General features: G+C 48.5%; 1 protein-coding gene across 5 annotated transcripts; it reads right to left on the bottom strand.

The window, feature by feature from the left end:
• Nucleotides 1-298: 298 nt before the first annotated feature.
• Nucleotides 299-25214, bottom strand: SEC14L5 (SEC14 like lipid binding 5). 5 transcript variants are annotated; one of them, XM_085514847.1, is made up of 17 exons: nt 24868-25214; nt 21782-21877; nt 19822-19897; nt 13277-13426; nt 13028-13159; nt 10608-10736; nt 9774-9993; nt 8625-8737; nt 6913-7102; nt 6546-6634; nt 5944-6014; nt 5511-5682; nt 5191-5325; nt 4903-5040; nt 4422-4667; nt 4020-4198; nt 299-3412 (listed from the first exon to the last, which is right to left on the bottom strand). In XM_085514847.1, exons 3-17 carry the CDS (start codon nt 19882-19884, stop codon nt 3307-3309), a joined length of 2133 nt encoding a protein of 710 aa, XP_085370973.1. In that variant the 5' UTR covers nt 19885-19897; nt 21782-21877; nt 24868-25214; the 3' UTR covers nt 299-3306. The 5 variants fall into 5 exon arrangements, 4 of the variants coding, with proteins under 4 accessions (XP_085370973.1, XP_015732826.2, XP_015732825.2 ...); XM_015877340.3 differs by lacking the exon at nt 24868-25214 and adding an exon at nt 24574-24693 and having other exon boundaries at nt 21041-21877; XM_015877339.3 differs by lacking the exon at nt 24868-25214 and adding an exon at nt 24574-24693.
• Nucleotides 25215-27250: the final 2036 nt, after the last annotated feature.

Below are 27250 nucleotides of genomic sequence, written 5' to 3'. Positions count from 1 at the left end.
TGGACTGGTTAATGCTCAGCTGCAGGAGGAGGAACCATCCTTCTCTATTTACTCAGTGGATCATTCAGACCCAATGAGCCCTTCCCATATTAAAGTCTAAGCTGCAGGGCTGCCCGTACTAAACTGTCGTGGTGTAGAAATAAACAGCAAGTGCTGCTCCTGCAGGAAAAGATAAAGACATTGCAGTTATTTAGGTGGTAAAAGCAGCTGGATACAAGCAAAACAACATCACCTGCTGCGTGTGCTGAAACATTCAGGGTTTGCCACGTGAAGAATTGAGTTTCATCAAACGGGTGGATGTACTTCAGAGAGGTTTATTCCCAATGTATAGAAATGTCCAGCTTTTACAAATACTGCATTGTTTTAATCTCATAAATGTTATAACTGAGTAGGTTTTAAGCATTGGATTTGTTGTCACGTAACGTGGCGTGGAGCACCCGGCCTTTTGCTGCTGTGCTCTTCAAGAGAAGCTCCTCGGTTCTTTTCCTTCCTCCTTTTTTGGCTGAGAGAAATCAGGACCCCAGTGAATAAAACCAGACAGCTGCGAGGGACAGAAAGTAACACAGCTTTCTAATAATAATAATAATGCCCATTTAGTTTATGTGTAGCTGATCGCTTGGAAGTGGATGTTGATGTCATTAAAAGCCAACACACATCACACGATACCAATTTAGCCTTCCAGAGGAGAAATAGTTACTCATAAGAATCACCATTACAAACAAGCTAGAAAACATGAAAGCCAACAGCATGCAGGAACCTGATGGACACATGTCAGTGTTAGGCCTTAGGATGGAATAGCCCAGCTCCTTGCTTGACTTGGCTCCCAATGGGAGCACCTCAGGTAAGAAAGAAGAGCTGGCACCGCTGCCCAGAGCTGATACAACAAAGAGCTGACCAAAGAATGGAGAAGTCAACAGCGTTTCAGCTATTTAGTGAAATCAGGGGTCAATCTATTCTGTCTACAGCCATTAAAAAGCCCTTTTCTACCCCAAAACGTTTCACCCAAGTGGCTCGGTCACATTATGGCTGCTCTGATGTGACATCCACCCTCTGTGGTGCAGTGTCCATGCTCAGTCCCACTGAGGCAGAAGCAGGGAGCAGCAGGACGAGGTGGACCTGCAGGGATTGCTAAGAACAAAGGTTACACGTATGGCCATAGTAGTAAACAACAGCACGGTGCTGTGTGCCAAATCACCCACAGGACCATTTCCCTTCAAACACATTAAACGTGGCAACAGCTCTTTGAGGTAGGCAGTATGTTTTGTATGTGGAACATCTGAAACAGAGGAAAGCCCTCATTAACTGAGGAGTTCATTAAACCCCCAGCTGGATGCCTGAATGTGGCCCAAGTCCTGAAAACCAGCTGCAAGGCCCTGCTGCGTCACCAGCTCCCTTCCAAGGTCCTGGCCTGTAAGATCTGCAAGGAGACATTGGGAACAGAACCCAGAACTTGGTCTCAACTGATCTGAGGTCTCAGCTCAGCACAGAGCAATGCAGGAGCAGCCCCCCACCTCTGCCCAGCTCATCAGAGACCTCATTCAGGATACGCACGTGCACTTTTAATTCCAGGACTCTTGAATCTCTGGTGCTTTTTCCCCCTGTGTGACTCCAGTCATGCTGAAATCCCAGACACAGACACTGAATTCATTTGGGGGAGATGGGGAAGTGTGCAGCCCAGCTGGGGAACTCCAGGACGTCAGAACCACCCCAGGACCTGCAGAACTGATCCATGCTCACACAGTGATGTAAGCTGGGGGAGGCATTGCCTTGGCTCTGTTCCTTAAGAAAAGGACAATAAAACCACCAAGCAACTCGCATGAGCATATAGTCATCTTTTGTTCCAGTTACTGGGGCTCTTTTCATCTTTGTGCTTCAAAAAATCACCGGTTTAAAGAAACAAGGTCAGAAGGAATTAATCCATGCATGCCATCTCCTCACCTGCACGTGTTCTTTGACATTAGGAAAAGCTCAACGAGAGACGAAGAAAGATGGTCTGCTCAGACCACCATGTTCAGAAACGTGGCCGTGGATACCTGAGTTGCTGCGCTGGAAGAAGCTACACCTCCAGCACAAACTGCTCCAACTCTGCCCCAAGCCCAGCACCACATACTCACAACTCCTATATACAACACTTCTTAGCCCTGGGAAGCAATTCCTCCAGAGCCCGTGAGGCTTTGGGCTCTAACTGGACCTCATAGGCACACAGTGCTCAGCATACACCCTTTGCACAAGGATCAGGAGGAGATGCATCCCATCCTCCAACCAGCAGTTATTCCTTTCTAAAACAAAATAAACCCTGCTCAAAAATAAAAAGCAATCGGATTTAATAAATACTCGTTTCTCAAATGATAAATAAGTTAAAAGTGAGCTTCAAATAAGCCATTATTTGAATAAATACGTTTCAGGAAGCGCTCAGATACATACATGCTTTTTCTTTTGTCCTCCCTCTCTACAGTTTTCAAGTCAGCTCATGTTGTAAAGACTCCTATAATACTGCCAGAGCATTTTGTGCCTTCAGGAGATAAAATATTGCTTTTCGTAGCCCTTTATCACTTGATTCGGTCCCCATCTACTCTGATGAGATGGGTCAGATCCACCTATTATTGCTTGTAAACCTGAGGAAAAAGGAAAGGTATCTTTAGGAAAGATGCTGCTCATGGCGGCAGGTTCTCTGCCTTTACTTTCTAGAGAACATTTGTGTGTCTCAGTGGGTTAAAAACAATCCAACACATTTCCTAATAGCATCCTGTCAGATAGGAAGAGCTTTTAGGTTTGACCTGGATCTAATCTCTAAAATATCCTATCTGTATTAAAGTATTTACAGCTTGCTTCAAGTCCTTGCACCTGAAATGCCCGCTTTACCTTCCGACGAGCAATTGGTACCCTGGGCACTCAGAAAACGAGATTCATTTTGCTACAGGTGAATTAAATCTAGTCCTACAGACCAATCAGATAAGGCAACATCAGTCTCCTCTACCGCACGAGGGGAAAAGGACTGATTGGAAGGAGCCCTTGAGAGTCGAGTAATACACAAATTCATGCAAACTGACATTCGCCCAAACACACAATGTAAGAAATATCCTACTGAGCAGCAGGAATCTGATAGAAAACAACAGCTGCTGCTCCAGCACTGAGTCCCCTGCTGGGAACAGAAGCCTCTCGCTGTGCAGTGGCTGCTGTCTGTGCTCACACAGCGCCTGCCCCACGGCTCAGCCCCTGCAGGCTCTTTGGTTTGGTGCACAGAGCAGCTCTGGGGTGGCCAGGAAGCCCTGAGCAATGTTTCCTTGTGGTGCAGCCACAGCCCTGCTATCTGGAGAGATGGGAGCTGCTCTGGGACTGGCTGGAAGATGTTGTGGCTCCGCTCAGCTGGGAAAATCCACTGTTGCAAGATTCCAGGCTTGACATAGATCCCCTGTCATGGGACAAAATGGATGCGTTTGTTAAGGCAGGCTGCTATTTCATGGATATCTTTATCTATCTGAGATCAGCTTTCTGTACTGCCTAGAGTAGTACCTTAGTTTTTGTCCCATTGTATACATAGACTCATAGGATGGCCTGGGTTGCAAAGGCCCAGCCCAGGCTGCTCAGAGCCACATCCAGCCTGGCTTTGAATGCCTGCAGGGATGGGGCATCCACAGCCTCCTTGGGCAACCTGTTCCAGTGCGTCACCACCCTCTGGGTGAAAAACTTCCTCCTAAGATCCATCTTCTCTATGTAGTTGCTTCCCCCAGCTCAGTGAGCCCAGTCTACCCAACAGTTCCTTCCAGCTCCTACTGCAGTCCTTGCAAAGTATTCAAACTACTGGATGATTTGGAAAAGGATGTTTTGCGTTAAAGGAGGCTGAACAGATCCTGCAGAGATGCACACACTGTTGGGAAGGTCCTCTCAAAGTAACAACATACTGAGTTTGTGACCATTTAAATTATTAGCAATTAAACACACACCTTCTAGAGATCACTGCTGTCTGGATGTTTAAAGTCACACTCAGTGCTCTGCAGGTTGCAGAGTAAATCTCCTACCTGAAGTCCTTGGATGCAAGCACCTCGTAGTAGTATATAAGCTTGCACTTGTGACTGGAAACTTGCAGAGAGGCGAGAACATCGTCCACCCGAGGGAGGGTAGTGCCAGAGCAGGGCAGGGGACCATGCATCTTCCACTGGAGAATGTAGAAGCCTGGCCAGCGAGTCACATGAGAACCCTGGAGGTAAGAGTGGCATTGAGTGACCGCTGTGAGTCTCATAACGGAGTGACTTGGTGGGAGTAGTGCAATAGTAGTGATTTTCACAGGGAATCCAGAGGAGGATTGCCATGACAACTATTTCCAAGCAACTCCTGATTTCCCATCCCACCCGTTCCTTCCCCTCTCCACCAACAGACCATTTTGGAGCATGCCAGGTCTACAGGACACAAACACATCTCACCTGGATGCTCTCTCCTTCCCTGCAAACCAGAGGAGATTCCATGCGGCTGTAATCCACACCAAGGACCCACGTCCTGTCAATCAGTTGCACGTTGTCCCCACCAGCAGAGGTACCTGGTAACGTGGCTTCTTTATGACCTGTTGCCGGAGCTCTTTTTGAGTGGAAGAGGCTGAACACCACATCTCCCTTCAGGATGTCAAAGTCCCAGGTGATCACAGACTCCCCTTCCAAAATCTCCACTACTATCTGTAATGGAAATACAGCAAGCTCATGCACAGTAACAAGCCTGGTACTCCTATAGCAGCCAGCCTCTACCTTCCCACTCTGCAAACACACTTTTCGCTGTGGCCTGTCAGGTAAAGGATCAGCCTCAATTCCTAAGGATATCCTTTGATTCCCATTGCCAGCTGCTGCCCCAGTACATCTGCTCAGCCATTTTTATGCCATCTCTCCCCGGTATCAGAGCTGCTCTGGTTTGTACCTCATGTGGAGCTCCTCTGAGGACACTTGCAGAATGGTAGATAGTTTCTGTCCATAGCCGGATGTGATCTGCATTCTCTGGCTCTTCATCTGTTTGATAAAGTGACTTGGGAACGAGCCCACCCTCTGGGACAGTACACTGGAAGAGCCAGACAAACAAGTATGAGGGTAAATACTAAGCCAATGGCAAACCACTGAGTCTGAGCACCCGCACCTGGGTGCACAGGAGGAGATTTGATGGAGCTTAACCATTGTAGATTCCACCTACACAATGTGGAGGAAAACTCACCATGCATTCTCCTCCTAGGAAGTCTGGGATCACCTCTTTGTCTACATAGTCTACCAGCCCTCCTGGACCCTGGTAGTTATTCCCACTGTAAATAAGGAACTTCTGCCTTGTGTTCTCATTGATAAACGGACTGACCTGAAATAAGAAGTGAAGAAAGGACACCTCTGTCATTGAGGACCATGATTGAGTGGAAGACTGTTAGGGCACTGTGGTTGGGTCATGGTTGGACACGGTTCTTAAGGTCCTTTCCAACCTGAATAACTCTACAATCTAGCTAATTGTACATGCCTTTATGATCCTGCAGTCCTGATTTCACCTACCAGAGTCCAAAGCACAGGAAAAACTCTGGGTGCTCGCACTATCAGCAGTCGCCCCAGAGTTTCAGGGTAGTTGTCCTCTACAACCTCAATAATCCGAAGTAGGGCCTTGACTCCAGGCCGCCAGAGGTGCCGCATATTCAGCCCTTCCAAGTCCACCAGACATGTCCAGGATCTGAAATGAACACAAAGACGACCAGTCAGAACCTTCAGTGCACAGCAGCTGCTCAGCATGCGACCCATATGGAGCTGTAGAGTTTATCTGCATTTAGGCCTGCTATGCAAGGTACCCCAAGTCCAGACAAGAGCTGACTGTATGACACAGACTATACTGCTGCTTGCAGCTTAACCCTAAGAAATTCACCTAAAATCCCCCACAGAGTTATTGCTCTTACTACAAAGTCTACGAGGATACAAGAAAAATGGATGTACTAACGTGATGGGGCGTCCAAAGAGGTTGGTATTCTCCTCACATCTCTTTTGTCCTTCTTCGTTAATGGACAGAACCTGAAATTAAGGACAGCATAGACTTGGGTTAGCCCAAAGTATGGCTGAGGAACCTGGAGAGCTCCTGAAACCTCTCAAAAAACATACAGAGTCCAGTAATATACCAGACTGAGAACTTAGAGTGTGCAAAGCAGAGTCTGCATATGGAGAAAACATGTAAAAAAGCTGCTCTGCTGAGAAGTTCAGCTGAACACAGAAGATACAGACACTGAAAATCTAAGAGTGCGAGAGACTCAAGGTTAAATGCTGTTAGCTGAGTTGCATAGAGGGGCATGCAAAGCTTACAGCTGAGCTGCATGTTACCAGAGAATAATATCCTTCTGGTTCATTCACACCATTACAGAAACACCACCTCCTGCACAGGAAGACAGAGAAGCTATGCTATGCCAAAGGTATAACCTGGGGGGGTGCTGGCCATGAAACACAGGGATTATTTGCGTCAGGCATGTAGGTTACTGCTGCACTACAGCCAGACTTCTACACACCAAGGGAAATGCAGCTCCTCAAGTTGGAAATGAACGTAGGTCTTACATGTCGCAGCAGTGACTCTTCTCCCAGGGCTTTCACCAAACCTTTCGTGTCCATCTGGCCAAGGCGGAGGATGTAGAGAGGTCGCCCATCTTCAAAACAAACACATAGGTTGAAAAGAACAATAACCAACCTTGAAATGCCTATAGGTGTAAAGACCTTCAGTGAATGAAGGTGTGCAGATCATTTGTGCAGAGAAAATAAAGGATTAACAGCAAAAAAGAGAGGCTGACTATTTGCAGATGTTCAAAATCTTTTGTCAGCATTTAAAGGACCAACACAACCTTCTCCTAAAAACACAGGTTACTTATGAGGTCTTGCAATGCAAGCTACACTGATCAATGTATTGGGTGGGGGGGAAGCTTCTAACCTCTGTCTTGATAATGCCACCCTCCGGTGTAGTACTCATCCAGCAGGGCTGGGGGCCTCCAGGACTGGAGGATGTAATCCACCTGGTACTGCTTTCTCCAGGACAGGGACTGGCAGAGCATCTCCCGAGCTTTGTCAATGTTGAAGTCCCGAGCCCGCAGGAATCGAAGGATGTGTTCATCTTTGGGGATCTGAGGGAAGAGATTAATTCTGAGGGCTGCTGCTTTTGTCACCGCATCATGAAGGATGCAAACGAGCCCACAGGGCAGGCACCAGGTTTTAAATTCTCAGAGCCATGATAACAAAGATTGAAGATCTTCCCCTTCCTCCTTTCCTAATCCGGCCCAGTGCAGCAGGTGGTGCTGTGAGCATAAGAGATGTGACAAACCTACATCCCTTGGAGAGATACGGGCCTGTTAATCTATCCCAGCATTGCCCCTTCATTACAAGAGCCAACGAGGAATGTGATTACATTGCCTGTTTGGAAAGGGGCAGTACAGCAAAACAGGAGGACTGAAGAGGAAGGAGTCGCCGCACACACTCGCAGAGCCTCCCCAAGAGGCCGTTGTTTCACTTTGCCCATCTGCTTTCACTTTAACCTTTCCCAGCTACCGTTTCCTGGCCTTTAAGAGAAAGAAAAACCTGCAGAACAAAGCAAGCCGACATATAGAACGTCCCTCCTCCACCTGAAACTGAGACCCGAGCAGAACACACAGATGGATAAAGTCTCACAGCCTTGCTCTCATCTAGGGCTCATTTTCAGCTGGACACCCAATAGCAGAGACATCTCCTGCCCATCACAGAAAGCCCACACGTGTTTCATTCGACACGTCACTGATGACCTGAAAACCCACATCCTCTATTTCAAATGTAACTACACCTGGGAATCCCTGCCCTTTGCTTCGTGCCTGCTTGTTGTCAACTCCCCTCCATCTGACAGCAGACTGAAACAAGGGCAGACATGGATGGCAGCCCAGAGCCCAATAGCACACACTGCTATTCTCTCCAGCCTGCTGTTTTCTGCTTAAGTTTTTCTCCATCCACATCCACAGACGATACAGAGACTCTCCCTCAACTAAGAGGAGTCCAGGTAGCTTACAAACATTACAGCACATTTGAAACAGCACATTTTGATAAAGGAGATTAAAACAAGATCAGGATGAATTCTGCTCAAAGGAATTCAGCCCTTGGCTGTATCAGCTTACACAGCCTGCCTGATCCAACAGGCACAGCACGCTGCTGACATGCACTAACTGAGAGCTAGGCGTTACTAACTGCCTCTTTGATGAGCTGCAGCTGTCAAGAGAGAAGGACTGTGCTATTGGCACAGCTTACCACATCTGCCACTCCACCCCATCCTGCAGGGTTTGGGAAACATCCATCCATCCATCCATCCATCCATCCATCCATCCATCCATCCCTTACAGCCCTGATCAGTGCCCACTGTAAATGCACAGCTAAACCACTACACCTGGGTACCACAGCACAGGCTTTCCAACACACACAGGGCTGCAGCTGCAGTCCATGATGCTGCTGGGAGCTGCTGCGAGATCACACAGGCTGCTCTCCATTCCAGACCCTAACCTCACCTTGCCATGACAGCTGAGTCTCAACACACAATTATCACAACTGAGTTTTACTGCTGGACATCCGAGCTATGAGAACAATTGCTTTCAGACTTGCAGAAGGGTTCTCTCTGTGTTATCTACCCACCTTGCCTTTGTGAGTTTCTTGAAGCCACTGCCGAAGTCGGATCAAGCAGCTCTCTTGCATTGGAGTCAGCTGGCCCAGATATCGCTCAATGTAATCAGCATCCAATTTGTCAGCTGGAGAAAGAAAAAGAGCAATTTGGAGGAGATGTGACATAGGAGAGAGATACGTGGTCATTTCTACACATCAGGTTACTCACGATGTTTTTTTACTCAGCAGATAGCATTATCTGCAGAATAAGGACTGGACACCCACAGGATGCCGGTGTCTCTGGCTGATGATATAGAAATTATATGCAGCAAGTGCTACACCCACACAGAATGCACAGAGCTGGCAAGCTGAGAAACAGACTCGAGGAAGTTAATCACTTTATGAACATGAATATAAACAGAAAGAGAGCTGCTCTCCCCTTCTGCTAGACACAATCTGCCACTTTCAGATTGAAGTTAATCTCAAAGCACAGAAATATTTCTTGTTCCCAGCTCCTATATGGATTTGGATCGTGTTTGCAGGCAAATTCCAATAAAGAGAAGCTACAGAGAAGGCCCACATAGAGCAGAACCCTGGAAAGTGCCAAATTTCAAGCTTTTCCCTGAGTTACATTCAGCTGAAAGAGCAGCTCTTTGCTCTTGAGAAGCAACAGCTATTTCCAACATCAGTGATCTAAACTGCTCTCTTCATTTCTGACAGAGAAGCTTCCTTAGTCTAGCAGGTGTCAATACACATAAAGATAAGGTTCCATTCTGTGATGGGTATGGGGAAAAACCCACAGAACCAAACAAAGCCATGAGAACACTCACACTGAAGAGGGCAAAATATTGGCTAGTAATTCATTGGCACTGCGCTCAGGGCACTCTTAAGTTTCTCCACTCTCAAGGATAAAATGTCTTACATATCAGCTGAAAGCCAAGGGTTGGGGCTCTTCTTTATACTCAAAAATCACCCTTTATGCAGCCTGCAAAGCTTTTCTTGGCCTTTCAGATTGGGAGGAAAAAAAGATCAACTGTTTGTATTGTTCTTGAAGAAGGCAAAGAACATTCCCTCTTCCCAACAGTAACCGAGAAGGAAAAAACCCTCATGACAAAAAGAAACATAAATGAGCTCATTATGAAGTGCTACTCGGGGTATTTGAACTGCCAGGACACTGCGTACCATCAGGGCTGATGGGTTCTGCCGGGGGGCAGGAGCTGCCTGTTTGCTCTTTGGTAGCTCCGTGAGCCCCAGACTCCAGTGGTGCATCATTGGCTTCATGGCTGGCGGCTGGGACTTGCTCTGCCTTCTGTCCGTGTGTCACAGGAGGCGTCCAACGAGGGATGAACGTGATTCCTTGGGAGATCAGCTCCTTCAGGTAGTGCTCAATGACTTCCTTGCCCTGACAGAGGAAAACACACATAAGGAAGAATTATCCCATCTACTCAAAGCCTGCAAGATGCCAAAGATTCCTCCTCGGGATGGACAACTATCACTATTAGAGATAAACAGGAGGAAAGCAGTTGCCTCCTTCCATCTGCACGAACCTCCAGCAGAAACATCAGCACATACAGATGGCAGAGTACAACACCAGCCTGGCACACTGCAGTGCTGTAAGTCTCTTACAACATGTTTACCCTAACACCTCTCCGTCAGCCTTGCTGCTCCTCTGCAGCCATAGGGAAGCACCTCACCCCTGGGCAATTGGAGGGACAGGCTGCTGGTTTTTAGCCACAGCTTTTTCTTGCATAAGAACAGTGTCCTCAGTGTCTGAGGAGCCTGGCACCGCAGCACCCACTGGCACAGCCTGCTCCCTCCCCTGCACACAAGCATTTCAGTGAACACATTGGTTCTGCTCATTGCACAGTGGCTTTTTTCTTCCTTTGTCCTGCTGAGCAATTCCAGAGACACAAGCAGCAACAGAAAGCTACAGTGGGCCTATTTTACGGAGAAGAAAACAGAGATGCACTGACAGCAGGCACTTCTGTAATGGCACAAAAGGGAAGCCCATCTTACCCGTTTGATGTTTGACGTGTATTGCTTCATGGCAATTTTTTCCACCGTGCTTTCAAAGCCAAAAAATGACTTGATGTCAAGAGATGCAGACTGTTCAAAGCACGTCCACTCTTCGTTCTCTGGGTGAACCTAAACCCAAAGACAGACAGACACAGGGTTGGATGGCAGCAGGCAGCTCAGTTCCATGGGGTCCTCACTCCTGGTACTCAATTGGGCTGAATTGAATTCCAGAGCTACGCAGAGGGGCAAAAGAGGCTTCATACAGGGTGCTGAGATCCAACAGACTGAATGAGTTACAGAAGCATGTCGTGAATTGGACATGTGAACCTTTGTGGTTGAAGCTGCACTCCACACACTCACAAAGAAAATAAGCTTAAAACCCAGCACACCTGAACAGCTGCATTAATAGCAGAACTAAAATAGGAGCAAGACTGCTGTCTTGAAACTGTCATGGAAAAACCTCCTTAGGGAACGTTCAGGACAATCTTTCAATCTATAGCAAAGAAAAAGAAAAGGTTTTTCTACCTCTGGATAGGAAACTCAGCCACTGAACATCAGCCTTCCCCACTAAACACAGCATGCATGGTCAAACCGGGCATCTTCTCACTGCCAGTTCAATGTCATAGAATCACAGCATGACCTGGGTTGCAAAGGACCCCAATGCTCACCCAGCTCCAACCCCCTGCTGTGTGCAGGGTCACCAACCAGCAGCCCAGGCTGCCCAGAGCCACATCCAGCCTGGCCTTGAATGCCTGCAGGGATGGGGCATCCACAGCCTCCTTGGGCAACCTGTTCCAGTGCGTCACCACCCTCTGGGTGAAAAACTTCCCCCTAAGATCCATCTTCTCTATGTAGTTGCTTCCCCCTGGTTACCCTACATATGGTTACAATCTACACAAGCTTTTCTTTTTGTCTTCTGAACTTAATCCTATTCTGGGGGGGACTCTGCCTTCTCTCTGCAGGTGCTGCTGTTTGTGAACTAGTATGAAAGGAAAACCCAGCCCACTCACAAATACACAGCGAGCTCTACAAAGGACACAAATTCCCTTAGGGAAAAACACAGCAGCCGCAAGAGAAGGATCGAATTTCTGCAAGTTGCTTCAGAGAACACTGCAGAAAAGGAAAGATGAGAATAAACCTGTTTCCGGTACGTCCTGGTGGTGAAAAGAGAGCTGGTAAAAATAGAGCAGAGAACCATCTTGAGGATGCAGACAGTTTGCTCCCACTCTGTTCCAGGAAGAGCACTCTCCTCAAAGCCCAGCTGCTGACGTTTCCTTCCGAAGGACTCAAGCCGGAGAAGCAGCACAGCCAAAATCAGCAAGTGCAGCAGCGTGAGCAATCCCAGAGTTGACCTGGCAGTATTTCATGACTGTCAACACCCTTCATGGTGATGGAAGTTTGATTTCCTGTCATTTTTGGGAAACGCCACGTAGCCACCGACTGATCTTTGGCTCAGGAACCTCCCCGTCACCATCCAAAAGGGTGGACAGCTTTCCAGCTGTTTGTTTTGCTTGAAGCAGAAGCTACACACAGTTTGCTCACCCCCAAGAAATTGAGCTGCCATCCAGCTGCTGAGAGGGCAGGTAAGTAATGGGATCTACTTTTGTTTAGGGAACAAAAAGCAGTATCTGATCGCTTCAAGAAACAGCTGAAGCTGTTTAATGGTGACTGATCCCTAATAGCACAATTACAGTGAAATGGCACCCTGCTGCCGAAGAAACAGACACAAAACAAGGCACCCCAGGACACACATAAGACCTTTCTCCACATGTTTCACCCAGAGGGTGGTGACGCGCTGTTCACAGGTTGCCCAAGGAGGCTGTGGATGCCCCATCCCTGCAGGCATTCAAGGCCAGGCTGGATGTGGCTCTGGGCAGCCTGGGCTGCTGGTTGGTGACCCTGCACACAGCAGGGGGTTGGAGCTGGATGAGCACTGTGGGCCTTTGCAGCCCAGGTCATTCTGTTATGTGATTCTTTGTTTAGAGCAAGAAGATGGAGATAAAATAGATGCTAACACTTTCACTTGTAGGCAAAAAGAGAAGTCAGTTGCCAAACCTCCCTGGCAATGCAAGTTTCCTCCTAAATACCCAAATCTAGAGACGTGTCCAAGCTCCTGGTGCTTTACCAACCCAAATTTCAACTTGAAAGAAATTCAGGGAACGCTGTCAATCCTGGAGCACCAGTCGTGTTTTCTGCTCTCCCTCCAGATCCCAACACTACAACTAGAAGTCAACTTAAGGAAGCTTCCCATGCTCCATGAAAGCACTGGGAAAGACTTGTTCCCCAAAACCCAATGGACTCCTGTTATCAAACTGTAGAGCACAGTCCAGTGCTCAAACTCACTCACGAAATGTTGCCTTACACTCTAACACACGACTCCCAATAATTTCTTCACAGACAGACAGGGTTGAGGCACTCACTGAGTAGCTGCACGTCTCAAGGACGACCACACGGTTGGCAAAAGTCTCATTGTGGGCTTCAATGCGCAGAGTTCGCTCCTTCCAGTTGACTGTATTTTTCTGTATGAAGAACACGTACTCTACCCCTGCAATCTGAGAAGGGTGAAAAACCAAAAGGGGAAAAAGGGAGAAAGGACAACGTTAGGAATCTTCACTGATTTGAACCAGCCAACAAAGCCCAGCACTCCGTGCCCCTTAGATTCCACTTGCTTTCTTTAGCAGCCGAGGAGCATCCACGTTCAGTTTGCAGCTCCGTTCAATGATATGGATCGCTCCGTCGTCGCTTTTGGATTCATGCAGGATTTCACTTCCTAGGAAGACTGGGATCTCTGGACATGTAGGAAAGCGCTTTTCATATGCCTGGAAGTAAAATAAATAGAGCTGAAGTAAAATGTATATACCTATATATTTCTGCTTCTGGCCAGATGGACTAAGTGGCTGTGAATCATTCAGGCTGCCTATAGAGAAGTTTAGATGCCCCATCCCAGGAGGAGCTCAAGGCCAAAATGGATGGGGCCCTGAGCTGCATATCTAGCACTTGATCCAGTGCCTGATTTAATGGCTGGCAACCCTGTCCATGGCAGGGAGCTTGGAACAAGAAGATCTTTAAGGTCCCTCCCAACACAAGCCATTCTATGGTTCTACTTGTTTCCCTTACACTAAGAGCCCAATGCATGGCTGCCTTTCTTCTCTAATCAAAGGGGAGGGAATGAAGGGGGTGAAGTTAAATCCAAATACACATAAACACCATTGGCATCCACTCGTGCTAGTCACGCAGCTAAGCATGTCTTCACATCTCTTTTCTTTCCCACACAAAGCAGAAACAAAACCATGTTGTTAACGATCACAGAAGCAATGCCTTATCCAGGAATGACTGCCACACTGTTGGGCATGTTTGGCATTACCTGTTGCAGAAACAGGCAAGATGCACAGAGCTTGGAAGGCAAGGAAGCAGACATCTCGGGTGACTAACACCTTAAAGGGCAAAACACAGCAATCAAGTGTTACATCACACGCAGGCTGCTCAGTGAACCAGCCCCAAATCAAAAAGGCTGGCTCACAAAGTAATGCTTGGTTGGCACGACAATCTGTTGTTGCCAGAAGCAGCTTTAAGAACTGTGGATGATTTACGTAAACTCAGGGTCAAATTTGGACAGGCCGCTGTGCTTAGGAGCTTAAGGAAATCCACCCTGTTTGAGGTTCAACCTTTGATGGTGGTTCTAAGTTCTCTCACCTATTTTATTACTTGCTCAAGAGTTTATTATTTAACTTCTATGCTTATACATTCAGCAGAAGAGCAAAAAGTCTCCTAGACATGACTGGAATACAAGCTGAACTTCCAGCTATATTGTGTCTCCTTGCACCAGGCAAGGAGTATTCAGAGCTCATCCATTCCAGCCCCAAACCGCACTCCTTGAATGAAGCTTGAGAAATGAATCCTTCTCCAAGGCAATAAGATTCCATGTTGCTCCTGGAGCAGGTGATCAAAGAAACCATGGACAATGCCATACAGATTGCTCAAATGATCCAACTACTCTCCAAATCCACACATGGTGCTGGATTCATCCATTCCTAAACCACTCTTGCCAAGCTATAATGGAGTCTTAGCACTGGCAATGCAAGTCTAACAAAAGGATTTGTATGATGTCCACTGTGCAGGCTAAGCAGACCTGGGTGCATGGATACAGCCAGCATCTCATCCCCAGAAATAAGCACTTCTATCCATTTCCAGCAGCTGTGACAAACATCATCTGCTTGCCCAAGGGGCAGCGTCCCACACCATAATCTCAAGAGAAATGTCAGCTCTGCCTGACTATTGCTCACTCTCAGCTTAATAACTTGAGGAGGTGGTGGCAGGGCACAGGGACTGAACAACTGAATACAGCTGTGAAGAATGATCCCAGCTGACACAGGAGTCATTGCTTTCAGAATTCAGTTGCCAAGTGCTTCTCAGCAGTAAGATGATGGGATATTTATAGTGTATCTTGACAGCACGGTTTCAAGCCATCAAGTCACACCAAAGCAGCACGTCTTGAGTCAACCCTAAATCCTCTGTAAGCACATGGAAAGTTAACCCAGTGCCTTCTGACAGTCACAACAAGCCTTCCTTCAAAGCATGGCAAGAATAAAGGCAAGGGAAGCTGCCTTCCTTTAAAATACCAGCGTGGACAATGGTTGGAGACAGACCACCTGGATCCAAAGATGATTTGTCTGCACTCAGTAGGCACGTTCTGTATCCCTATCAATCCTGCTATAGGGAGTACAGTCACTTTTGTAGGGAAGCATCCATTTCTTAGCTAGTGCTTGGATGACTCCTGGGACATTTCATGCCATATATTACAGGGACTGAGCATCAAGAGAAGCTGTTTTAAAACATTTTCCTCTTTGCACTTTGATTCTTTCGCAGTCTCCAGGGCACTGCCAAGCAAAATCCCCATTTCCAACACTATCTGAAATCTGTGTTGTTACCTACATCAGCTGATCCAGGAGCCTTCGAGCACTGGGCATGCAGGCTGCAAAGCTCAACCACACCTCACTTGTGGTTACCCAAGGACACAGTGGGCAACAAGCACCGCACTTCCCCTCTGGCACTCCAATGGTGCTGCACTGAGAGCAATCCTCCAGTCTTTTCAGCCACTCTGCACAGCTGAACCACTGCTGCTCTGTGCCTGTGAAGCATTTCAGCTGCCAGAAGCCGCTCTGCTCTCCCTGCAGCAAGTGCTTTTCTTTTTCCAGTGCTCACACTTGAGAGCAGAAGCTGTGAACCAGCATCAAGTATCTTGGTTAAGATTCTACTTTGTCTAAAAATCAGCCTGGGATGTTCCCAGATTAATGACGGCTTGGAGCCCCAGCTGGGGAGTCTGTAATTATAATTAAGTGTAAGGCAAGGCCCAAAGATGTGTTCTATGGCGCATCTGTGCTGTAGGTGCTTTAATATACTGCTCCACAGTTGACAGTCGATCTGCACATCTGATACAGCACAACAGCAGCAGCCTTTGCGAGACCCAGATGGGCTGTGAAGACATGCTGAACTTGTCACACCAAACACACCCTCAGAGCTAACACCATCCTTGTTAGACATCATTCTGCTTGTACACTGCACTGCTTTCACACACCATTCTCTCTGTTACCAAGGTGTACTGCAAGCTGTTTGGGCCGAACTGCAGCACCCACCCGGCACAAGAAGGCTTAGATGCTGTGTTAGAAGAGAATCACTGCACCAGTCAGTGAAATACTGAGAAACACAGCATCAAGGAGCAGAGCACGTACAATGTGTCAGGGTTTAATCAACCTCTTTATAAAGCCAATGTGCCAAACGTGACGGGAAGCAGTCATTATGTAAAGCTTCCTAAAGAGCCAACATCTGTAATACAACGCATACTCGTACTGAAAAGATATGAGCAAAAATAGTTTGGGAAAGTTGCATGGAGGGAAATTCTAGCCATTAGGACTTCAACAGCGTTCAGTTTCTCCTCCTACAGCTAATCCTGACAGCTAAAATAGCAACGAGCTGCTTTCAATTAAGACTGTGCATACAAACCCCCTGTCACTGCTGGTACAAAAGGATACCAGAAGACAGAGACATAATTGGTTGGGCCAATGAGAAAGACACCCCACACAAGGACCACAACTAATTGCTTTTGATGGGATACAGCTGTGTGCTACAGCTCTGTGCTACAGGATGAGAGGGAAGATGGAGAACTCTTTTTTTTACTACTAATTTCAATGGGAAGTCATTTCTGAGATAAAAACAGTAACATCTGCAGCCTGAACTAAACTTGCCAGCAAGCTCGTTAGCACTCAGACCACACTGGAGGGATGCAGAAGCACCCAGCATTGTGGGTCCGTTAAGTTGATCTTACCTGAAAAATAATGAACTTCAGATCAAGTAAATGCAAAGAGAACTGCATTGCTTCTACAACTAGGAAAGAGTAATAGAGCTGCTTGGAAGTACAGGTGGCAGATCAGGACCTCACACAGCCAAGTTTCTATTTGCAGACCAACACAGAGGGAAGATGATGGGCTGTCCCTAACAGATCTTTAAGGCTGAGAGACTTCTGTGCAGAAAGACCATAGTGCACAGCTATTTCAGGCCTGAAGCATTGGAAACAAAGCAAAATTAGGGCACACTACAGAGTATTCAAGTGTGGTAGATGTAGATTGTAAGTCTAACAGGCTGTATGCACCACGAAAATTAACAGGGAAAGAATCCTTGCCATACCTGACCTAATAATTCACTGGCAACAAATAATGTGAAAAATCCAGTCTCTCTCCTAGCCTGGCTTCCTGTACTATTAGACATTATGGACCCACACATCCAAACCAAACTCAGCAGCACATGTTGATGGATTGAACACCACTGGATTGAACAGCTACATTTAAAAGGGGAAGGGAAAAGGGAGGGAAAGGCAAGATAAAAACACTCAAGATTCTTTTCAAGTCAAAGATGTCACTGGCTGTAATTTGAAGAGCAACTTTGTGATCCTTTGATGCAAGCACAGAATAGGAACAAAGCACACGAAAATCACTTCTGTGGATGAGGACAAGTGTGAGAAGATGATCCTTTGTTTATAAAGAAGGGAGCACTCTGCTTGTAAGAGGAAGAGAAAAAACAACCAAAACTCCTGCATGACCAGGAGATGCTTTCTAAGCCTTTATATCCCTTCTTATTTCTCAGATGCACAGGACTAGCAAAGAGAACAAGAAGGGGAAAGCAATGTGAAGGACTCTGTACATCTGTCAAATTTACTGCCTGCTCATGCCAGAATGCCAGCAGTAGAAGCCTTAGTAACCAGTAGAGTGTAAATCCATAGACAATTAACCAGAGATGCACAATAATAAAGGTATTAACAGTGAAAGCACGGGCTCTTCTGTCACGTGCAGCCCTGTGCTGTCTTGAGGATGAGCTGCACAGTGCGCACTGTGCAAGCCCCAGCAAGACAAATCGTGTTCCTGGTGGCAGGGTTCAACAAAAGGCATGGGAAACACAATGCCTTTCAACAAGGCCAGGATGCAGTGAATCATTTGGCTACAACCACCCTGCTTCTCAGGTCCTCATAACTGGAGGAAGCACCTGCATAGGTCGCTATCAGAGCATCCAAACATCAGAGATTCTGGGGGAGAACACTTCTCCTATCGAACCCTCCTTAACTCACAGCACAGCCTGCACAGAGCCCCAGGAGTCTCACTCTCCCCATTACAAATGTTTTCAGTGCACAGAGACCCTTATAACAGGGAGATGTTTGGGAATTTGCTCACGCCATCCTTACCTTCCTGACACAAGCATCAGCACGAGCACACTGAGCTCCAAAGGTTCACAGAAAGCATTTGAGGAGGAGAGATGAAAGCAGCTGAATATAAGGTTCCCAGTACTGAGGAAGCTGCTGTCAGATTTCTGTTGAGGCAGATTAACGGCAATGCCATGTGCTGAGGAGCAAAACAGCTTCACTGCACGCCTACACTGCCTGCAAAACTTCCAGCAACTGACAGCTAGAGCCTGACAGCTCTGTGAGATCCACGCTGCCTCCACATTAACTAAGAGCTCCATCCCAACACATCCAAGATGATAACCAAGCCTGTATCCAACCTGTATGGACTGCCACCAGGCCCAGCCACCGCCTTTAGAAGCTTTCAAAATGTCAGTCTTTGTAATAATGCAGACCCTGCTGCGGACACGTGATTTTCACAGGAGATTAGAGAGAGACTGCAGGGTCTATATTCAGTTCCCTAGGCTACCACACAGTCCTCTGGGTGACCTTGGACCGAGTAACTTAATCTTTATAAGAGGGCTAATAACTTTGCTAAGGTAACCGCAATTTGAGCTTGCTGAGCTCCTAAAGGACGACATTTATGATCCCAACCTTGAAATCCCAGGGAATCTTAAATTCTGCTTCCAGTTTTTCAACGTGACAAACGAAACTAAACCACTTGAAAACTAAACCCATCAAACCCCAGCCTTTAGGCATTCTGCTAACAAGCTTACAAAGGATTTGTCTAGAGGCAGCTCGCTGTACAAGCAGCCAATCTATTGATGGGCACCTAGAGAGGGTTATCCTACTTAGACAGACAGCGAGAACAGAGAGGTGAACCCAGAGCCAAGTATCTCCATTACAAGCACTGGTATCCAATCCTAACACAGAATGTTATGATACATAAATCCTATCGTCATAGAATGGCCAGGGTTGGAAGAGACCTCAAGGATCATGGAGTTTCAACCCCCACACCAGAGGCAGGGCCAACAACCTCCATATGTAATGTTAGGTCAGGCTGCCCAGGGCCCCATCCAACATGGCCTTGAACACCTCCAGGGGTGGATGGAGCATCCACAGCCTCTCTGGGCAGCCTGATACCAACTGGCATCAGATCTAGAGAGATTCTGACCAGAACGGCATCTGGTGACAGTGCAAAGATGGCATAGAGCAACAAACGGACACTGCCTACAACAAAACAGTCTTTTCCTTCCAGTGCTTAACTTGAAATGATGAATGAGTAGTTTCTACAAGTTGTTGGTTTGTTTTCTTCCCTGCAGTGACAAATGAACCGTCTCTATGAAAACACTCGGATGTTGGCCCTTATTTGTCATGGAAAACAAAGGAAGGACAAAAGACAGCGAGAGCTAAGCTTGTGTTATTGCAGCACTCCCACAGAAGGTTGCCACGAAGATAAGCTAACTACACTGCAAGCCCCCACCTCCCACTGGCCTGAGGCTGCAGCCTGCAACAGCTGGAGAAGTCAAAGTGCTGAGTGTTACTCACCGCCATGACCAGCTCAAAGGGGTATTTGTAGACTCGAACTGGGGACTGGTATTTCTGCACCATCTTCAGCACGCACCTGTAATACCAATCAGATCGGACAACTTCAGACCCCTGATAACTGACCCTGACCCATTCCAACAATGCTCATGGACAGACCTGGCAGCCTTAACTCACTCCCACAGAGATTTTAGGTTTGTTTGCTGCCCGGCCTCACTTTGTAAGTGACTGATGGAAGAAAGGCAGGTAGGTGCGTGCAGCCCCAGCCCAGCACACACCCAGCACACAGCAGAGTCCTCTGCTGCTTCCCAGCACTACTCCAACTTACAGCTCAAAACACACAATAATTAAAGCAAAAACAGAGACATCAAGCCAGAACCTGGAAAAGGCAGCCTCTCCCAGGGACCTTGCAAAAGCTTACATAGCAATTTCCCCTCCCACCCCCTTCTTTTTTCTGCATTAAGTTGAATACCATTATGCAAACCCCCCTGCTGAAAGCTTGCACAGCTTCATGTATATTGTTTTAAATACTTCAGTGCTCCAAGTAGCATTTTGCTGTTTTAAACCCACTGAAAGAAAGGAAAAGGAAACAGCGTGCTTAGAGAACACGCCTGATGCTAAGCTGGCAATCACATCCCACTGCCTGAATGCCCACTGCCTGCAGCTGAATTGAGGGAATAACTGCATGCAATGGAAACAATTCAGCTCTCAGTGTTTCATTTCTCCAAGCCACCTCTCACTGTTCTCATCAGGATTCCTCCCTCACACTCTCCTGCTGAGGTTTTAACCCTTAAATACGCGTCAATAACAGGCATCTCAAGGAAGCAGATAAGCCATTATAAAGGTTTTCGGGCTGCTTCCTACAATCCTTTTGGGAACCTTTATGTCGGTCCCATTAATGCCATCCAAAAACATCTGAAACACCAAACTGGGCAGCTGGTTTGAGACTATGCTGATTCCACCCTGCTCAAATTCCACTGCTAAGCAGACGCAGCCCTTGGCAGCACCACACAGAGCAGCACAGCTGAACTCAACAGTCCAAGCACAAGACAACTTATCCCTGACATTTAAAGCCAAAAACTGGAGGTGAAACAACTTAAAAGGCAGCCGGCAGCAGATCCTCCTCTAGTAGAACTGCTGCAAAATGCCATCAATACAAAAATCCAAGCGTTCAGCTGGGGAGGGGGGAAAAAGGCTTTAAAGCTTTAAAAAGTTTGGGTACCTGAGAGCAGGGAATGTTTGTAGAAGGCTCTCACGGTCCCAGAGTTGCCCTGCAGAGGATCACGTTACCCAGGGAGCAACAACCAGGACTTGCTGGCTGGCTGGGAGCTTTACCGATGCTAAAAGCCGGTCCTCGCAGAGCGAGTAAATGCAGAGAGAAGGCATCAGCACAGCATCCACCTCAGAGTGAAGAGAGCGGAGTGGGAGCAAGCAAACAGCCAGGAAGCCCAGGCTGCTATCACATATCAGATACCCGAGCCAAGAGAGGCACGGGGCACCTTGTAATGCAATGCTGTAATATGATTATGCAAGCGCAATACCTACGCTGTGCGGGAACCTTCCGAGCCAGTGCAAATATAGCAAGAGAAGCCTCGTCACACCTCTTTAGCTGTCAGCTTGCTGCCAGTTCTAGCCTTGCTTGCTAAGCCTGGAACTCTGGCACTGCTGTAGGAAGGGGTCAGAGACCTCTGCAGGAGAAAGCCCGGGGACACAGCAGCCTAGAGCCACCCACAGCCCAGGAATAAAGGCAGCAGAAGAACAACACAGCGGCATGAGCTGTAGGCAAACAGCTTTTGCCACACTGCCTGGACCGCTCTGTTGCTATGCCAGCCTGCAGCTGCAACAGCAGCCTGCCACAGGTTTGCTCTGGCTGAGGGAATTTAGAGCAAAGGGGACAGAAAGTACTGTACCCATAGAAGAGAGACAGCTGATAACTCACACCTGACCCAGAAACCTTCCATACCTTGGGCAGAGCGTGCCAGCAGATCTTCTGTGCTCCCTCCTCAAGACCGAGCAGTCATTCTGCTTCTCAAAGCAAGAGGGTCTTCAGCTAGAACTCCTGGGGAGGAAAGAAAACAGAAAGGCAGTGAGAGTAGTGACTTTGTGCATGCGGATACAGGCAGATGACGGGTGGTGATAAGGATGTAGGATTTCCATGTGCTACCAGAAGGCTGCTGAGCCAGGTTTGCTGAAGACATGCACCCTCCTAGCGCTTATAGACCTGAAAGAAAGACCTGTTTTAGCAGTCAGCAAGTATTTCACACAAGTTAGAAACAGATGTTTTCAACCTCTTTATAAAGCCCAGAAAGCAGCTCCACAAGTACAAAACCACATCTGGCTCCATAAACATCCACCACACCACTGCAGCCTCTAGTAGCCCAGCTGCCTGTTCTGTTTTGTCTGTGCATCTGGCCAAAAGCACACAAGGAAACTGGGCTGAAGAGCAGTGATTCAGTAACCTGCAGCCTAATGGCTTAATCCACACCCAGAGGCAGACCTGCAGCCACACGATGGGTAACACCAGGGTCTGGCCAAGCCCAAAGCAGTCTGAAAAACTCAGAGAGACCGGAGCAGCCGGTGCACTGAAGCAACACATGCAGCTAATCCCTGTAACCATCCCAATTAGATGTTAGAAGCACTTCAGCTATTGCGCACCTGGACGCATTGGGCAGCAGCAGCCACCACGTTGCATAAAGCGCCCCACGATGCTGCCAGCAATGCCAGTGGCACGCAGGGTTGTTAGGCTGGGGCTCCCTGCATGGCCCTTCTGCTACGGCACCTTGCAGCTGAGCCTAACCCTGCATGGCAGCGAGTTAATGGTGAGCTCAAGAATACACCCCTGGCATTGCACTGGAGAGAGAAGGAAACAAGCCCTGACTGCACACCATTTCCTCATGGCAACTTCGGTGGCATTTCAGGGACAAGGTGAGCTCCTGACAAGAAGTGCACGTGCAGCACACAGAGCTATCACTGAGTATCAGCTGAGCCTGGGAGGGCTCCTGCAGGGAGCACGCATGGCAGCACACAGCAGAGGGAGGACAGGCAGTGACATTAACTACACGCTTCCACTTTATTTAGAATCACCCAGCAGGCACCTGAGGGATTTTCCATATGCTTAACTTTTATTCTATTCTTTGTAGGAGAGGCTGACTTGACAGACTACAGCCAGATGGTTGGAAATGAGAAATTGGGTTTAGAAATTAAATATACATAAAGCCTCGGATTGAAGCCCACAAGCCCAGCTTCTTATCCCAGCATTGCCTGTTGGGTGACAGAACTCAGCAGCCACAGCTTTTCTTCACTTCTCCCACCCATGGCAGCTTCCTGTCAGCAGGAGGAAGAAGCACCGAGCGGGTTTTGTGTTTGGTTCTGGTTTTTGAGGGTTCTGTTTGTTTGCTTTCATAAAGCCCAGCTAAAAACAGCAAGACTTCCAGACTTCCTCAAATTGTCTTCCACCACCTGAGAGCCAGCTGTCCCCAAGCCAGAAAGGAGGAGGGTTCTAAGGGGGCTGCAGCCTTTAATCCCCCCCCCCCTTCAAATCAATGCACAAAGCTGTGCACGACACCTCTCTGCCTCGAGAGCTTTTTGCTGTGGTAGGTGCTGACACAGATGCCTCACCTATTTAATAACAAGATGGCACCAAGCTGCAGGATGCTTATTAGAGCTTCTGCACACCAAAACTTGCTTTTGTCTTTTGCAGCTCGAGTAAGGAATGGGATGGTGCCAGCAGACACCTCTGCTGTCTTTTAGAAGCCGATGTCATCTCAGACAGGGCTCCATCCTCTGCTCAGCCCTGAGCTGTGCACACAGCAGCATGAAGGGGCACGGAGGGCAGCAGGGCAGAGCTGCTGGGAGCCCGGCCCCCACGCTGCCACCCTGCACGGATGTGAGTCCAGTGGTGGATTACAACCAAGGGCGGACAACATAAACACCCCGACAGCATTTCCACCTTCTGCACAACACAATAGGGAACAGAGCCTTTGGCTGAAGGGGGAAGGAGAAAAAGGAACAGCGTAAGCATTCTGCTCTCGAATATTTGTCGAGTGAGCCATTTCCTTCACGCAAGCATCAAAATCAGCTTCATGTCTAATATTTATATGCCTTTATCTCATAACACTTGGTAGGGAATCCTCTTGTCAGAGAGCCACTGCTGACCTCTCTCACTCATGCAGCCAAACTCTGACTCCCTGGCAGCTGAAGTTTGTTGGCTGGCAGCAGAGAAAGCGTCCTGGAGGGGCAGCCCTCACTCCTCACCCACAAGGGTTACACGGAGCCCTTTCTGCTGCCCCCACATACACACAACAGCTCCGACATAACAGAGAAGCGCCCCAGCTTAACATAGACACAAGTCCATGTGGGATGATGCCCTGACAGCGCAGCACAGCGGGTACCCCGAGCAGGAAGGGAACAATCAGCTCACGGCCGCGTTTTCCTTGGGCCCAGGCAGAGCACAGGGCACAACCGGTGCCACCACGCGACCCTTCCCCTACCCACGCACCAATGGCGCTGCTCGGAGGAGCTGAACCACGCGGCCCCGAGCCCAGCACACGCGTGGTTTAACCCAGCCTTAAAGCCAGGGGGGCTTTAAGACAGAACTGACCCAAATACATCAACGCATTCAATAGCGGCTCACCGTGCTCAGCCCTGGAGTTCCACACCACCTGTGCTACGAACGCTCCTCCCCACGGCACCAGGATTAGGGCGGAATCCCCCTCCCAGCACAGCCCCGAACCGAACCGCTCACACGACTCTCACCGAGACGCTCCACTCCGGCTCCTCGCGTCCTCACCGCACCCACATCGGAACCGGGCCGGCCCCATTCCGAGCAGCGGCGGCGGCTCCGACCCGGCTCAGCGCTGCGCCGCCCCCGGCTCCGCTTCAACCGCCCCGCGCCCGCCCCTCCCCAGCGCACGCGGCGCCGCAGAGCGCTGTCCATTGTGCTGCGGGTCGCAGCTCCGCCCCAATCCCCCCCCAATCCCCGCCCCGGTTCGTTCAGGTCCGGCTGGTTCGGTGGGTTGAGCCGAAGCGGGGGGTACAGCCCGGTTTTACCGTAGTGAAGTGCTCTGAGCTCGGCTTATTGTTCCTGGGGTCGTGGCCGGCGGGCCGAGGTGGGGCACACTGGAAGGGTTGAATGGCCTGGGTTGCAAAGGACCACAATGCTCATTGCAGGCCCAGGGGTCGGGCTCTGTGGTCCCTATGGGTCCCTTCCAAGTCGGGATATTCAATGATTCAGGGAGTGGTTTCCTCTTGCCGGGCCACCTGCTGGACGATGCTGGTGCCACCAGCTCTGCTCCGTCCTTCAGGATGTGGCTGTATCCGAGGAGGAGCTGCCCAGGCTGGTGGCACATGTGGGCACCAAGGGAAGGTGAGGAGGGGATGTGGGAGACCAGCCCTGCGGAGTCTTACACCTTCAAAAACCTCCTTTCAAGATCTCCCTGGGCGCCAGCTGACACTGTGCAAGATGGTGTTTCCTTTCCTGCTTCCTTATCACTTCGAGCTGGAGAACATCTCCTTTTCCGGGCAGGCATTTCAGGAAGCTGTGGTCTTATTTCTGATCAGTAATGTTTCCTGAAATGTTCTGCTGCCTCCAACCAAGCAGGCCAGCCCTGCCATTGCTCTGCAAAGAACACACAGAGCCTTCAAATGGCAGAACTCCGGGAAAGCCACATCCTGCATGGCCAGAGCAGTCAGCATCTCCTACAGGCTGCATGGAAGGGCTGGGTGCTGAAACCAAGTCATCCAAGCCCTGCATCTGCCTTCACATCTGCCTTTACCCTATGCTCTCTCATTCAGGATGCTTTCAGAGGAAAGGCTTTCCTCTCCCACCTCTGTTAATGTTACGTTTCCTTAGAAGGAGCAGGAAGCAAAAAACACTGGAGCTCCTGTGGGTCCCTCGTGCTTTGCCTGCCCTGTGCTGCTCACATCAGCTGCTGCTGCAAGTCTCTTTTTCTGGTGCAAAAGTGAGATGGGACACACTGCCAAGGTCGTGCAGTGAGGTGGCAGAGATCACTGACGGAGATGAAAGAGGAGATCTAATGAGCTCCAGTCCGGCACATCTTACAGCAGATTCAGTTACCTTACCCATCAGACTGCAGATAAATGGTGTACTAATGGCCCTCTGCTACACTCACCTTTCAAGATAATGCTGAGGTGGCTGCCTGCCCAACCTCCCCATCCTGCAGCTGTTAAATTAGGCACTCGTACCTAGTTTTGGTTTGTTTCGTTAGGGAACAAGAGATCCCAGCCCACAGGTTGGAACTGAACTTCTGCTCTGTGTAGGAAGAACACAAAAGAAAGCCATCAGGACAGAGATATTTGACCCCCCAAAGCTGCTGGGCCAACAGCTGACCCTGCTGGTACTCCTCAGTTACATCTTTGTGAGTGTCTCAAACACTGTTATGTCCATCTACATGGACTGCTTTCATCTCCTGCCGTGGCTCATGAAACTCTCATTGATTCACATTTTAACAGCTCGGTATGACCTGCAGGACCCATTTTTAGCCAAAGAACTCTTCCTCTCCTTGCTCAGTGTGGGGCTCTCTTACACAGGCATGGCATGTTGCGACAGCAGCAGATCCCCAGCACCTTACAAACAAGCTATGATACCACAAATGAGGACAGAATCCAGCTGTCTAAGAGTACCAGGAGAGGCCTTGTGTAAATGAAACAGATCCTGTTCAAATGGCATGTCCTGTGTCTGCTTTGTCCCTTCACACATTCCCCTTCTTGCCTCTCATAAGGAGATGTTGCCCTGTGATGCACTGAGCTCTGCCTGACCCTGCTTACCCAGGAGCAAGGATGACACAGGTTTGTTACTCTGGGTCACTGCAATCAGTATCACCTCCAGGAGTGCATCTCCAGTCACATCATCCCCCAGCACATCTCTGGAAAGGCAGCAGTTAGTAACAATGCCACTAATAGGAGAACGGAAAGTTTTCTGTGCTTGAAGCAATGGCACATGGAACATGATGAGTTCAAAGGAAATAATGGAAAACAAGGAATGTGGCTGATTTGGAAAGCATACAAAGTTTGACACCAGGAGCCTGATAGGAACCTGCGTGGTTTCTTTTCCTAAGAGGTTGCCAATAAGCTGGGGACACAGGATCGCGTGGGCTTTGTGAAAGGTTTATGACTTCCCTGCTCTTCTGTAGTCACACAGCTCAGGATGCACAAAGTACAACAGCCCTGCACCAAAATCTCACTGTTTCCAACCTTTGCCATACATGAGTGTCAGCTTCATTGTGGTTGGGCTTGGGCAGGTTTACCCCTACCAGGCTGTGACCCACAGTGAATACTTTATATGCAATCTTCTTTTTTGGACATTAAAATATGCATCACTTGGCTATGGAGGGAGCATTGAGTGCACTCCCTAAGCACAAAAACAATCCCTGCTGGGATGGGACTGTTCCTGCTGCTCTGTTCTGCTCCAGCA

This window comes from Coturnix japonica, chromosome 13 (genome assembly GCF_054131305.1).
Source record: "Coturnix japonica strain WE chromosome 13, WE-NBRP24, whole genome shotgun sequence".
In the NCBI taxonomy this organism is placed as follows: Eukaryota; Metazoa; Chordata; class Aves; order Galliformes; family Phasianidae; genus Coturnix; species Coturnix japonica.
The sequence above is the reverse complement of the archived record's forward strand: the minus strand, read 5'-3'. Positions and strand labels throughout refer to the sequence as shown.

Coding starts and splice junctions, on each gene's coding strand:
- SEC14L5 (XM_085514847.1), bottom strand. CDS start 19,884: ATGGTGCAGAAATACCAGTCCCCAGTTCGAGTCTACAAATACCCCTTT. Junction 6,015..6,545: donor AAGAGTCACTGCTGCGACAT/GTAAGACCTACG, acceptor CCTTAATTTCAG/GTTCTGTCCATTAACGAAGA. Junction 5,683..5,943: donor CTCTTTGGACGCCCCATCAC/GTTAGTACATCC, acceptor TGTTCATTTCAG/ATCCTGGACATGTCTGGTGG.